The sequence below is a fragment of the Microchirus variegatus genome, assembly GCF_963457635.1.
Source record: "Microchirus variegatus genome assembly, chromosome: 21".
In the NCBI taxonomy this organism is placed as follows: domain Eukaryota; kingdom Metazoa; phylum Chordata; class Actinopteri; order Pleuronectiformes; family Soleidae; genus Microchirus; species Microchirus variegatus.
Window position 1 is genome coordinate 16,902,176 of NC_139822.1, and position 14,868 is coordinate 16,917,043.

At 42.5% G+C, this 14,868-nt stretch overlaps 1 protein-coding gene across 1 annotated transcript in view; it reads left to right on the top strand.

Annotated features, from left to right (window-relative positions):
• The first annotated feature begins 2,291 nt into the window (after positions 1–2,291).
• The window catches only part of LOC310942723 (regulator of G-protein signaling 6-like), a 13,201-nt gene continuing 624 nt past the window's right edge, over positions 2,292–14,868 (top strand). Inside the window, exons 1-13 of the mRNA XM_083908149.1 lie at positions 2,292–2,387; positions 3,529–3,579; positions 3,710–3,816; positions 5,641–5,692; positions 6,246–6,310; positions 7,440–7,516; positions 8,603–8,684; positions 9,789–9,863; positions 10,040–10,138; positions 10,291–10,463; positions 10,541–10,666; positions 13,416–13,602; positions 13,824–13,913. Of these exons, the coding sequence (XP_083764275.1) occupies positions 3,552–3,579; positions 3,710–3,816; positions 5,641–5,692; positions 6,246–6,310; positions 7,440–7,516; positions 8,603–8,684; positions 9,789–9,863; positions 10,040–10,138; positions 10,291–10,463; positions 10,541–10,666; positions 13,416–13,602; positions 13,824–13,913 (1,161 nt within the window). The 5' untranslated portion in view covers positions 2,292–2,387; positions 3,529–3,551. The remainder of the gene's footprint in view (positions 2,388–3,528; positions 3,580–3,709; positions 3,817–5,640; positions 5,693–6,245; positions 6,311–7,439; positions 7,517–8,602; positions 8,685–9,788; positions 9,864–10,039; positions 10,139–10,290; positions 10,464–10,540; positions 10,667–13,415; positions 13,603–13,823; positions 13,914–14,868) is intronic.

The following is a 14,868-nucleotide window of genomic DNA, read 5'->3' on the forward strand; positions in this document are numbered from 1 at the left end:
GCACCTGCGGCCACAGATCCATTAAAACCAATGCATTGTAAAACTGTACATTATATTTATCTTTTTATAGTATTATTATCAATTTTTTTCTATGTAGTACATTCAAAGATGTGAAAATGCACGCTTAGTTTTTATTTACCCTTTATGCTAACAGTCTTTTCTGTTGTGACACTGTACATTTCCGCCAATATGGGACTAATAAAGGACTGTACTGTCTTACTGTAGTGTAGAAGAAGCCTCTCAAAACCAAAGTAAGTTTTTATCATTTCAAAATATTCGTATTTCAGATATTTCCAGGTTAGCTTGTTTCTTAGCTACAAAATATGTATCTGCCCTTAGTAGGTGTTGTCCAACTGACGAATCAGTCACTGTATCCAAGCAGGTTTTCGAAGAAACTAGTGATTTTGATCTTGCAATAGGATTCTTTTGACTGTAACAAGACTTATTATAGGTACTTTTACATGCTGGATGACAGAGGAATAAGATTAATCAGTGAAAACCACAGTGGAAGGAGTGCTAAATGATGAATGAATTGAGGAAAGAAGGAGGAGAGAGGGCCCCACAAGTATGCTGGAGTGGGCACGAACTGGAGCGCGGCGTGATGCCGAGTGCCTCTGATTGTGATATGAAGTCAACTGTGAATGTGGCGCGAGAAAGGCGGCGGCGGCGGCGGCGGCGGTGGCAGCGGCGGCGGCGGTGTAGCCAGCCTACTTTTGGGATGAGAGGAAACAGACATGGCTTATTTGAATTCAGAGTGTCAAGCCTGGGGAGGTCAGCCCTTGAAATTCACCTCATCACCTTTGTGTGATCTGTAGTGTGTGTGTGTGTGTGTGTGTGTGTGTGTGCGCTTACTTCCTAGACATCTGCTGAGGGCCGCCATAAAGAATTTAATAGCAGCCACTGCGCTGAATGTGGTTTGCTGCTGAAGATGCAGCACGGTGTGCAAAATCACTCTTTTTTTTTTTTGATGTGGATTGATTTCTACAGAGACTCCGCCAACACTCGCGTCAATATTTGACCTGAGCCGAGCCGAGTAGGGTTTTACAAGTGTGCATATACTGCATGTATGTACTGTATATAGATGCCTGTGTTTACATACACCTTGACTGGATGTTGACTCTACTGTACGTATTGGTGTAATGTAGCGGTGGAGTAGTGAGGCTGTGTCGTGCCTAATTTTAGGCGTGTTTGAGGTGTGATGTTTATCTGCGACAGCCTTCTACGTTTGGGCCCGAAGCGTCTGACCCGAAGCACTTGACGCGGCTAATTCAGCCCCATTACCATGAACGGTGAGAGGAATCGGTGAACTCTACAAGACCCAAATGCACGAGACAGGAGGCGAGACGAATGATCCAAGAGCTTTTGATTGTTCCTCTTGCAAAAACAAACAAAGCCACAGGAGCACTTCGTCTTCAAAGTTAAAAAAATAAAAACAAAACCTTAGCACTGAGCTAAATAAGAACAGAATGAGAGAGACAGGCTTGGACACAATGGCCGTTTCTCAATACCCAAGTATGCCAGTATGTACTTGCTTACTTGGAAAGTACATACTTGAGAAGTACGACTGAAGTACATACTTGCCAAGTACGGGAGCACGCGAGCACGATTCTTCAATTGGAACAGCGGCGTACTTCCTTGTTCTACTGTTTGAATGGCGGGTGGCGCGAAGCACTTAAGCCTCATTACCGCCACCTACAGTGTTGACGATTGAACATATAAAATGCTTTTAATAAATACATATATTGTTGTTATTTTCACATTTTAAATATTTTATACACTATAAAATAGTGTCCATTATATGTAAATACATATACAATGACAGTGCGACTTTAATATAAATCTAAAATTCAAAGTTACAATAAGTTAAACATTAATATTATACAAACGTTCACACTGTCAGGGAAAAAACGTTTGCATTAAAAACAAAACAACACGTCAACAACAAATCTATGGCTCATACCAAGTATATAAGTTCAAAACTGTGTTCCAGGACACAGAAAAACATTTATTTCAGGTTTATATTTGTATTTTATCCTGCTGTGTTCCGCCGAAATGTTCCGCTCTCGATGTTACACCATTATCGCCAACGTTAGAATACAGTGGTTTTTACAGACTTTTCACAGGAGATGAGGTGACTCTAATTCTTGTTATTTAATGTATTGTTATATTTTTTAGAACCCTAAGCTCTAACACCAACACCAACCCTAAGCCCTAACAGATCATTTGAATATCAGACTGTATACGATCGAGCTTCACGCGTGTGACCTGCCTCTGTCCTCCTTCATAGATTGAAGACATCGTCACGCGAATACAGGATGAGAAAGCGGGAGGTGTAGCCATCCGGACCGTCAAAAGCTTCCTCTCCAAGATCCCCAGTGTGGTATCAGGTCAGTATCTGAGCGATTATACAGTTAGATCGCGTATTATAACGTGCGTTACTGCTCATTCATAGGGATGTGAGTCTTTGGGTGGCTCACGATTCAATTCGATGCCGATTCTCAGGGTCACGATTGGATTCAAAATCGATTCTCGAATCAAACGATTATCGATTCAAAAATTGATACAATGCATAGTGTGTTAAGGCAAATTATGGCTTCAAAACAAATAAAAACTTACTTACTGTACAAAAACTTATAAATAAAAGCTTAGGCTAGCTGCCTTTTTCTCCAAGAAGTTACAAAAATAAACTGTACACAAATAACACAAACGTTTGTGTTATTTGTATTTTTGAAGTTTATGAATTGATTCAGAGTCGTGGATGATTAGTATCGCGATTCCTACATGAATCGAATTGTTTTCCCCCACCCCTAATTCATATATGTGTGAGTTATGTCGTCTTTTTTTTTTTTTTTAACCCCACGACGACAAATCAGATTCGCTAAAGCCCAATATGACCTTTTGGGCTCATTTAAATTGCTGCCACCACAGTTAGAAGCAGATGATGCGTAGATGATGCAGCGAAGCCCTCAGCCAGTGAGGGAACTGCCTGTGGTGTAATGCTGCCCTTGTCATACAGGCAGAAAAGACTCCTTTTCTTTTTTCCGTCTCAACCCATCTGTGTGCACACACACACACACACACTCCACTCCTCCGTCAGCTTGTGTGCTTGTGTATAAAGTGAGTCACCAAGCGTTGGACGAGGGAGTCGCTCTCTCTCTCTCTCTCACCCAGAGGCTGATTCTGAGTCACCCCTTCACATGGCTCCTTCAGGCCCCACTGCCTCACGCTTTTCCCTCAGCAGCTTCTGCCAGGCGCAAAAGGAAGTGCCAAATAGTGAGCTTTCCAGGAGCACAGAGATAGAACGAGGGAGTGTGTGTGTGTCTGTGTGTGTGACTGTAAACCTGTTAAAACGATCTCGACACTTACTCAGATTTGACAGTTGACAGCTCTGACCGACAGCCTCCAAAAATCACAATGACTTCCTCAAAAAAACCCAGTTTTTTTGTGTTTCGTTTGCCGACGCACGTCTGTGACTTGTGCCACTTGTAACCACTCGTGTGCCCTCTCTCTCTCTCTCTTGACACCCAGGGGCGGACATTGTTCAGTGGCTGATGAAAAACCTCTCCGTTGAGGACCCAGGTATGCCCGCTGAGACACTCGTCATCACACGTAGCACAGGCACAAAAGAGTCTCTAATGAAGTGACGGGCAATTTTTTAAAAATCGACCCCTCTTTCTTTCTCTGTCCCCCTTCTCTCTCACGTCACCAGCTGAAGCCATCCACCTCGGGAGTCTGATCGCCGCACACGGCTACATATTCCCCATCTCCGACCACGTCCTGACGCTTAAAGACGACGGAACCCTTTATCGCTTTCAGGTACCCCGGGAGTGTCCTTTGCGTGAACTCGACAGAGAATAATAAAGTTGACGGTCGTTTTATCAGAGGGCGATGTATGTTGGGCGACGCTAATGAGAGCAATCCTTTCCTAAGCCTATTACTCGTCTCAGCAAGGTCGATGCTGTGCTGGAGTGGACCCTGCATCGGAGGCAACAGGAGATGGCCCTGTTGGTGCTCCGGGGGGGGGGGGGGGGTTGTGTTGTATTTTTCTTCACTTGATCGGATCCAGCATGAACCTTTGCAAGTCCCTGTTGTGGAAATACTGCTGGTTGACCGGCATTCCTCCAATAGACAAAGTGTCTTCCTTTCCAGGCGGTGTTTTCACACCTCTTTGTCTACTGTAGGTATCGGGGAGCCGACTTCCCGCGGATGTTGTAGGAAGGTGTTCAGTTCAGGCTAGACACACAATACACATTATACAATAAGCAATACACAAAAGGACCTGGTATTCTGTGTTGGGCAGGTATAGGGCGATGGGCAGTTGTAGCTCTGAGACAGAGAAATTTTAAATTTACCATTACAACCCCTCGCTCATGACTCATTACTGTGACTGAGCCATTAGCATCTTAATCCAGCTACAGTAGTAAGGCTCCCCTATGAGTAGGTCTGAGCCGGCTGAGCGCTGGCTCTGCACTTTTTTGCCGTCATAAGCCTTCCTCCTCCTCCTCCTCCTCCTCCACAACCTACCTCTGTATGCATTTATCGTCACCTCGATTGCTCAAGATTAAAAGCCATTATTGTGCCTGTGCAGGGAGTGGGGGTGGGTGGGGGGGGGGTGCACATGCTCATTCAGCTATGGCTAAAAATATCCCCCCCTTCTGATGTTGTGGTGATGCAACAGGCCCCAACGTCAGCAGAAACCTCTGTCCGCCGTGCATTGAAATGTATTTGGCTTGGCTCCATAGCTGTACTGTAAGGAACAGTAAACCGGGGGGATTTTCATTTCCGCCGCTCTATAGAAATATAAACACGACCCAGATTTGATGACTGTTTGTCACAATTGTGAAGTCTCACGAATGAACTTCCTCCTCTCTGCTCATTAAAGGTGCATTATGTAATAAATCTAAAGCAACTGGCCATAAAATCCTCCTAATATGTCACAGAGACTCAGGAATAATGTTCATATAACAAACTGAACTCACCAACAACAACAGTACAGACAAAATATTTGCATTAAAAAAATATTTTGCAGACTGCAAATCATGTTTTGGCATGTGGCGCCACCTACCGCCGTCTACCAATAATTGCAGTCAGTAGAGTCTCAGGTGCCGAGCGACCACGGGTTGCCAGTTACGTCAAAAAAAACGAAACCGAAAGACCTCTGTATTTTGAATTTGGATGTAGTAACCGTTTTTGGCCACATTCTTACATATGGCACCTTTAAACAAGCACCTTCGTGACCCCTTTTTTTTTCAAGCTATGGCTAATTACAGATATGAAGAATAGCGGATTGAGTATCGCCACGTTCTAATTCTGCCCCGCTATTAAGAATGCATGATAAATGTGAGTAATCTATTATTAATGGACTCGGAAATGAACTTTGAATGTGTAATATCGGCTGCAATAGACAATTAAATATGGATAGGGAGAATATATAGCGCTACCATCGCTCCCTAGAAAGAACGTCGAGGATCATTATCAAACAACGGGTCATCATATAAGACAGTGTAGTAAGAGCGTGCGGTATTGGGGAAACTTTATTTATTTATCTCCAATCTTGTGCAAGGGAAAAAATAATGCACAACAACTGATTATGAATAAACCAAATCTGTTTTCTGTTTCATCTCCTTCTGCTTTCATCAGTCTCCGTACTTCTGGCCGTCAAACTGTTGGGAGCCTGAGAACACAGACTACGGTGAGTCACACGCTGTCTGTCAGTTTGTGCCTCCTCCTCCTCCTCCTCCTCCTCCTTCTTCTTCTTCTTCACCAAAGCGGCGTGATCTCGCGCAAATGCCTTTCGGCTGTCAGTCGTCCTCCGAGAGCCCCCGAAAGCGCCTGAAAGCGCCGGCTTATGCTATAGATCTGGTGTTGACGCTCCCGTCGCCATTGATCCACGGGACCTTTTCCCTGTGATGGTGCCGTATACATGTGGCCCTTTGGAGGATCCTTTGGGATATAATTAGCCTAACAAAGTAGGGACGGCCACCGATACTGGCCACAGCCCTCCTCGCTCTCTGTATGACATTTATTTGAAGCTTGTTATTTCACAAGACGACAAAAACCCGATCGCCTGCTACCAGAGTGTAGCATTCATTAGCGTTTGGTTGCGCACAGCTGAGACCTCACTAAATTAAAAGGGCACCAGCCACTGAGAGACTCCTTTTCTTTTGTACAAAACAGATGATCCACCTCTCCCTTATAGTCTGTCCTCTTCATCTCTCTCTCTCTCTCTCTCTCCCTCTCTGCAGCCATTTACCTGTGCAAGCGCACCATGCAGAATAAAGCTCGCCTTGAACTGGCTGATTACGAGGCCGTAAGTATGCTCAAACCCTCAGACCATGCTGTGATGACACCCTGATAACCCGTCTTCTCCTCAGCAGCACCAGTTGTCCTCAAATGTAAACAAAACATCTGTATCATCTCCTTCCGCATCAGTAGATCAATAACAGTCTTAAGCGATGCAACACTGCAGCGGTGATCTGTCGCCCCATTACACAATATCAATCCACTGTACTTTAATATTCTAAATTACTCTGCAACAACTGCGCTGCTTCCTTTCCGCTCCTATTCAGGTCACTTAATGCCTCCAGACCTTTTCGCTCTCGCTGTTACATGCCGGCTAGTTTCTCTCTCTCTCTCTCTAGCTCACTGTGTAATGAGTTCATATGTCGTTTCTTGGACATATGCTCCTGTGGCTTTGTTAATTAAGCGTCACACATGTTCTTTTTATGCCCTTAAAAAAGCAAATTCTACTCATTTGATGGTTTTTACTACATTTTTTTTTGGTTATTTTAGGTAGAAAACCTGGAGAATTTGACCTACTGTACTTGGGAAACAGGAAATCAGAATCAGTTATACACTCTTAGAAATAAGGGTTCCAAAAGGGTTCTTCTACAAGGGCTGAGGTTCTACCTGGAACCATTTGCTTATGAAAAACCCTTTCCCGAAGAATAATAATACTTTTGATCCAGAGAACCCTTTAAAACCCCTTTCCTGAATAACAGGTTTTAAAAGGGTTCCAGATGGAGCGTTTATAAAAAAGGTTCTACCTGGAGCCAAAAAGTGTTCTCCTATGAGCACAAGCTGAAGAACCGTACATGGTTCTACTTAGCACTTTTATTTCTAAGAGTGTATCTCCATCTGTTCCACAAAAAAAAAAAAAAAAGCTATTACTTTATCATGGATTTCTTGGATTAAAACAAGCAAGATATAACATGTCGGATGTTAAAAAAGTGCAGTACAGGCCCAGCTCTGTGTCGATCTAATCTAACAGGGTCATCTTTATATTTAGTGTCGCGGAAATGAGAGTGGAATAAATCTACTTAACTTCCTTCGACGACGTGAAAGACGTCGACGAATTTAATTAACAAAGTGTTGGAAGTGTTTTTTTAAATTTTTTTTGAAGTATAACTTTCTCCTCTAACTCTGACCGCTTCCTCCAGGAGAACCTCGCCCGGCTGCAGAGAGCCTTCGCCAGGAAGTGGGAGTTCATCTTTATGCAAGCTGAGGCTCAAGTGAAGTGAGTTTAACCGTGAAAACTGAGAGCAGAAGGGTTGAATTCTGTGTCGGTAAAAAAATCAGGTTCATACATTCAGATGCACAAACACCAACCTTTGGCCCTAACACATAAGTGTGAGTGTTATTTCCCTCTGAAAATGCAGTCGTGTGAAAATGTCAGATGGGCATTAGGCCACTTTTCTTTTTTTTTTTCTTTAATGCTCTGATTTAATGCCCTGTGCTGACTGGAGGGCTGCGAACATTAAATACACAAAGTGTTTCCCTATGGGATTAAACATACGCACACACACAGACTTCATATAAGACTGCCATCTGGTGGCTGCCTTAAGGACTTAAGTTAAGGACACCTTTAAAAAGGCAACTTGTTTGGTGTCACCAAACAATTTTGGTGTGTTTTCCATTAAAAGTCACACTTTTATTCATCAAAAGAGTTGCAAAATGAATAGAAAATATAGTCAAGACATTGACACGATTAGAAATAATGATTTTTATTCAAAATAATAATAAAAACACAAGGGTTTTCAAGGGTTTTCTAATCATCCAATAGCCTTCTAACGCGATTAGCAAACACAATGTACCATTAGAACACCGGAAATGGGCCTCTATACACCTATTTCCCACATATTCCATTAAAAAACAGACGTTTGCAGCTAGAATAGTCGTTTACTACATTAACAATGTATAGAGTGTATTTCTGATCCACTTAATGTTGTATTTATTGAAAAAAAAAAAGTGATTTTCCTTAAAAAATAAGGACATTTCTCAGTGACCCCAAACACGGATGAATCTTGACCCTCATTTTTGAATCACGGGTCAAAAGTAACTGCTGTTTTATAGAGGTTGGGTTGCACACCTGCTCGTACACTGACGAAAACCGAGGGCCACTGGGTAAAAGTCAGTCATGTGAGAGTCTGGCCCCACCAGTGGAGGCAGGGCAGACAGGTTAAGACCCGACACTCGTCAGCTTTTTACTCTTTAGTCTGACCTGAGTGTGTTTTTGTCTGCGTCACGATTTATCGAGTCGACGCTGTTTGACCTGATATTTCAGAGTTCTGAGTTTCCGCTCTCTCTCTGTATGTGTTCACAGAATAGACAGAAAGAAGGACAAGGCGGAGAGGAAGATCCTGGACAGCCAGGAGAGAGCCTTCTGGGACGTCCATCGGCCAGTGGTGAGTCAGTTACTCACATTTTGGTGGTTTACGCTAAGTTGAAAGGTTATTCTGATGCCTACTGTACCTTTAAACGTTGGATGCTGCGACTGTTAAAGGTCACATAGAGTGGTCCTGTCGCACGTATATGTTAGTTATGGAGGTCTACTTACATACATTTACTTGTTTTTATGCTCAAAAACCTTCTAGTTGCTGCAAACGAGCCGATAGAAATCTCTCTTTTCTGACGCTGTTCCTCAGCCGCGATATTTCAGACCGAACTCTCACACCCAGAAGACAGAGTGTGTTGTGATTGGCCAGCCAGCGTAGAGCCTTCCCAACCGTCTTGTGATTGGCCAATACCCGGATGTGACATAATCGGCACACCCGCTCTCAGAAGCGCAGCTCCCCCCTCTGGAACGGTGGATGCACTGCTCCTCATTATCAAAACATTGTTTTAACAGTGTTTAAAAATAGCTTCTTCACGACTCCCCGCCGCAGTCCCTTTTACGACTTTGACCCGGAGTCAGACCCGGAGTCAGAAGACACTGTCGCTCGTGAAACACCTCCACAACGGACGTTATTCTTCTTCTGCGGGTTCAATGTACGCAACCGGATGTGCCCGGACTAGTGCCCGGAGCAGGAGGATCTGCTGTTCAGGAGAAACGCTGTTTACGTAACCGGACCGGGTTTTTTTCAGAGATCTCGCTGAGCCCGAGATGACAATATATTCTCTGGTGCTGAGAACCAGCAGTGGCTGAACTGAAACTTCAGGGCTTCGTAAAAACAAGGTAATGACGCAGATACACGCTAAAAAACAGCGTTAATTGGAACTTCCGGTCTGGGTCCGCTTTAAAATATAAATGAACAAAAAACAAGGACAGGAAAGAGTGGTTTAGTCAGTTGTCGGTTTAAGCACCTAAAGCCCAAAGAACCGCAGACTCAGCTCCGCACCGCCGTTCCGCTCCGAGTTTGCTTTGTTGCCGGTTAGCGAGAATCAGATTCCTTGCCAGTCACTTTGTGTATGAGCCTTTGTGAGCACCGACGGCGTCCTATATATATATGTTTGAGGAGAACCTCGCGTATCTGACCCAGAAACAACACCTGTTGTCTGCCTCCCCACAGCCGGGCTGCGTCAACACCACAGAGATGGACATACGCAAGTGCCGAAGAGAGAGGAACCCACACAGGGTGAAAAAGGTGAGAATCTGTGACTTTCGTGTTGTTGTTTCCTTTGTTATCGTCTTGGACAGCGGGGGGAACGAACGCACCACCAGAAATAAAAAGACAAAAGGAATGGGGAAAAAAAACAACAACCTGTTGATGGTAGCACACTCAAACATTCTCATGTCTCTGTCCTGACACTCTCTCTCCAGTCGGTGTACGGTGTACCGGACGACGGCCAGAGTCAGCCGAGCCCCATCCACAGCAGCTCCCAGCCCAGGAAGCCCACCAAAGAGGACGTTCAGAAGGAGGTAATTTTTACAATTTTCCTCCTCGGGTCATTACCAGCCGCCTTCCTCGTGCGTCCGTCATCATCCATCAACGGCAAGTCAAGAGCGATGAGCCGCCGCCACATTTAGCCCTCCTCATCGCTCTCTTTCTCCCCCGTGTCCCTCTCCGCCAGATTACCTTCTTGAACATCCAGCTGGACAGACACTGTATGAAGGTTTCCAAAGTCGCCGACAGCCTCATGAGCTACACGGAGCAGTTCGTGGAGTACGACCCGTTCGTGTCGGCCACAGAGCCCGCCAACCCCTGGATCGGCGACGACACGTCCTTCTGGGACTTGGAGGCAAGGTGAGAGGTCGGAGGACGCGAGCGGAGCGATTCGGAAATTTCCACATCTGACGTTTCTGTTGTGTTTTGCGGGGCAGTCGTGACCCCAGTCAGCAGCGTGTGAAGAGGTGGGGCTTCTCTCTGGAGGAGGCGTTGAAGGACCCCGTGGGACGTGACCAGTTCCTGAAGTTCCTGGAGTCAGAGTTCAGCTCAGAGAACCTGCGGTGAGACTGTTAGCATTAGCGTTTTAATTCACGGATTATTACTAATGGCCCAGTGCGTGATGTTTGTAAGGGTTTCACAACTTAATCAAATTTTATTAATATAGCCCACAATTTACAAAACACAGTTTGTCTCACGGGGCTTCACAGGGTTGGGAACATCCTCTGTCCTTAGACCCTCGACCAGGGTGAGGAAAAAGTACCAGGGGAAAAACCCTTATAACAGGAAAAAATGTCTTAAGAAACACAGAGCACTGTTGCCTCACAGTAGGAAGTATAGAGGTGATCTGGACACTCTAAAACCAGGGGGTCTGCATCCTCTAGAATCAGCCTATCCACCCTAATTAATGTGGAGCCACAAAGCCTTTTTGACCATTTTTGGACGACATACTGTACCATGACGTTTTTGACCATTTTTGGACAACATACTATAGTATGAAGTTTTTGACCATTTTTGGACGACATACTATGGTATGACGTTTTTGACCATTTTTGCACGACATGACGTTATGGACAATTTTTGGACGAAATACTATACCATGACGTTTTTTGACCATTTTTGGACGACATACTATCGTATGACTTTTTTGACCATTTTTGGACGACATACTATACTATGACGTTTTTTGACCATTTTTGGACGACATACTATACTATGACGTTTTTGACCATTTTTGCACGACATGACGTTATGGACAATTTTTGAACGACATACTATACCATGACGTTTTTGACCATTTTTGGACGACATACTATACCATGACGTTTTTTGACCATTTTTGGACGACATACTATACCATGACGTTTTTTGACCATTTTTGGACGACATACTATACCATGACGTTTTTTGACCATTTTTGGACGACATACTATAGTATGACTTTTTTGACCATTTTTGGACGACATACTATACTATGACGTTTTTTGACCATTTTTGGACGACATACTGTACCATGACGTTTTTGACCATTTTTGGACAACATACTATAGTATGAAGTTTTTGACCATTTTTGGACGACATACTATGGTATGACGTTTTTGACCATTTTTGCACGACATGACGTTATGGACAATTTTTGGACGAAATACTATACCATGACGTTTTTTGACCATTTTTGGACGACATACTATCGTATGACTTTTTTGACCATTTTTGGACGACATACTATACTATGACGTTTTTTGACCATTTTTGGACGACATACTATACTATGACGTTTTTGACCATTTTTGCACGACATGACGTTATGGACAATTTTTGAACGACATACTATACCATGACGTTTTTGACCATTTTTGGACGACATACTATACCATGACGTTTTTTGACCATTTTTGGACGACATACTATACCATGACGTTTTTTGACCATTTTTGGACGACATACTATACCATGACGTTTTTTGACCATTTTTGGACGACATACTATAGTATGACTTTTTTGACCATTTTTGGACGACATACTATACTATGACGTTTTTTGACCATTTTTGGACGACATACTATACCATGACGTTTTTTGACCATTTTTGGACGACATACTATAGTATGACTTTTTTGACCATTTTTGGACGACATACTATACTATGACGTTTTTTGACCATTTTTGGACGACATACTATACCATGACCTTTTTTGACCATTTTTGGACGACATACTATACTATGATGTTTTTGACCATTTTTGCACGACATGACGTTATGGACAATTTTTGGACGACATACTATACCATGACGTTTTTTGACCATTTTTGGACGACATACTATACCATGACGTTTTTTGACCATTTTTGGACGACATACTATACCATGACGTTTTTTGACCATTTTTGGACGACATACTATCGTATGACTTTTTTGACCATTTTTGGACGACATACTTTAGTATGACGTTTTTGACCATTTTTGGACGACATACTATACTATGACGTTTTTGACCATTTTTGCACGACATGACGTTATGGACAATTTTTGGACGACATACTATACCATGACGTTTTTGACCATTTTTGGACGACATACTATACTATGACGTTTTTGACCATTTTTGGACGACATACTATACCATGACGTTTTTGACCATTTTTGGACAACATACTATACCATGACTTTTTTGACTATTTTTGGGCGACATACTATACCATGACGTTTTTAACCATTTTTGGACAACATACTATAGTATGATGTTTTTTGACCATTTTTGGACGACATACTATAGTATGACTTTTTTGACCAATTTTGACCAAAAAATATCTTAAGAAACACAGATTGTACAGTTTCAAATAGGAATTCATACGGACTTATTTTACTTATTTTTATTCACATTTTGTTCGATATTAGGGGCTAGCATGTGGCTATCACTGTTGTCTCACAGTAAGAAGTTTGCAGAGGTGAAGTGGACACTCTAAAACCAGGGGGTGTGCGTCCTGTAGAACCTATCCACCCAAATAAAAATGAATGTGGAGCCGCAAAGCCTTTTTGACCAATAAAATGAAGATGATATCATGTAACATGTTTTATGTAGAGATATAAAATAACTATATTTTGTAGCATTTATGACATTTAAGAACTACAGCGACCTGTTGACATGTGGAGGTCCTACCTTGAAATAAAGCTATTCGAGTCCTTCCGTTATTTGTTGACAATTGACAGTTGTAGTTCTGTGTGTGTGTGTAGTATGCGGATGCAAAGATGGACAGGACTCCCGCACGCGTCCTCCCTTCATATACTGACGACACATGTCACTGCTGTAGGTTCTGGTTGGCGGTGCAGGATCTGAAGCGACGGCCCCTCCAGGATGTGTCCACCAGGGCGCAGGAAATCTGGCAGGAGTTCCTGGCCGAGGGAGCGCCGAGCTCCATCAACCTGGACTCTCACAGCTACGAGCGCACCAGCCAGAACCTCAAAGACCCGGGACGATACAGCTACGAGGACGCACAGGTGCGCTATGTTGTTTCTTTAAGACAACAAACACATACGGTGCCAGTGCTGTTTATCTAGTTCATTATTCAGAATTTGACTGTCCTTGGATTGGGTTCAGGTGGGTTTATCCACTACACCTTCACTCCAACACGAACATGAATGAGCAATTACAATTGTGCATTACCACAATTGTGCACTCTATATCTCGTTAATACGCTTCTCTTTTCTAATTCCTGCAGGAGCACATATTCCAGCTCATGAAAAGTGACAGCTATGCACGCTTTTTGCGATCCAACATCTACCAGGACCTCCTGTTTGCCAGAAAGAAGGTGATCCTGAATTTTTTTTTCTTTGCTTTTTTTAAATATAAACCTTCACAACTGCATTTCTCACAATGGTTTTGAGTATTTTTTTGATTTAAAAAGACATCATTGTATGCAATTAGATAGAATTAGCCCCAAAACTTTACAGCAGAATCATCAATAATGTTTGTTGACATTATTACCATTTTTGGACGACATACTATGCTATGACTTTTGTGACCAATTTTGGACGACATTCTAGTATGACGTTTTTCACCATTTTTGGACCACATTGTATTGTATGACGTTTTTGACCAATTTTGGACGACACACTATACTATGATGTTTTTTTTTACCATTTTTGGACGACACTATACTATGACGTGTTTGACCATGTTTGGACGACCTACTATACTATGACATTTTTGACAATTTTTCCATAGTATAGTATGTCGTTCAAAAATGGTCAAAAACATCATAGTATAGTATGTCGTCCAAAAATGGTCAAAAACGTCATAGTGTAGTATGTCGTCCAAAAATGATTCTGTCAACGGTCTGTAAATACATTATATCAAAGAGCACTTAAGTATAGAAGTGGTTTTCAAGTTTTTTGAGTCATTTCCATAAGATTTGTGTCTATGATATTATGTCTCACAGACATGGCAGTAAGACATTTGCTCTTGTGAATTGTTTCCTTGTGAAAGTTTAACACTGATGTATTTAGAGCGTTATCTTTGTTGTTTTTATATCATTATCACATCATCATGCAGGTTATTATTATTATTATTATTATTATTATTATTATTATTATTATTATTATTATTATTATTATTATTATTATTAATGCCATCATCATAAAAACATGCACAGCCAAAACACTCATGTTGCTGTTTAACTGTGTAAATATGGAGCCTGTCAGCCAATCACAGCTGCCTTTGTTCATGCTAGCTTTCTGCCCTCTCCCTGTTTGGACACTGCTCCC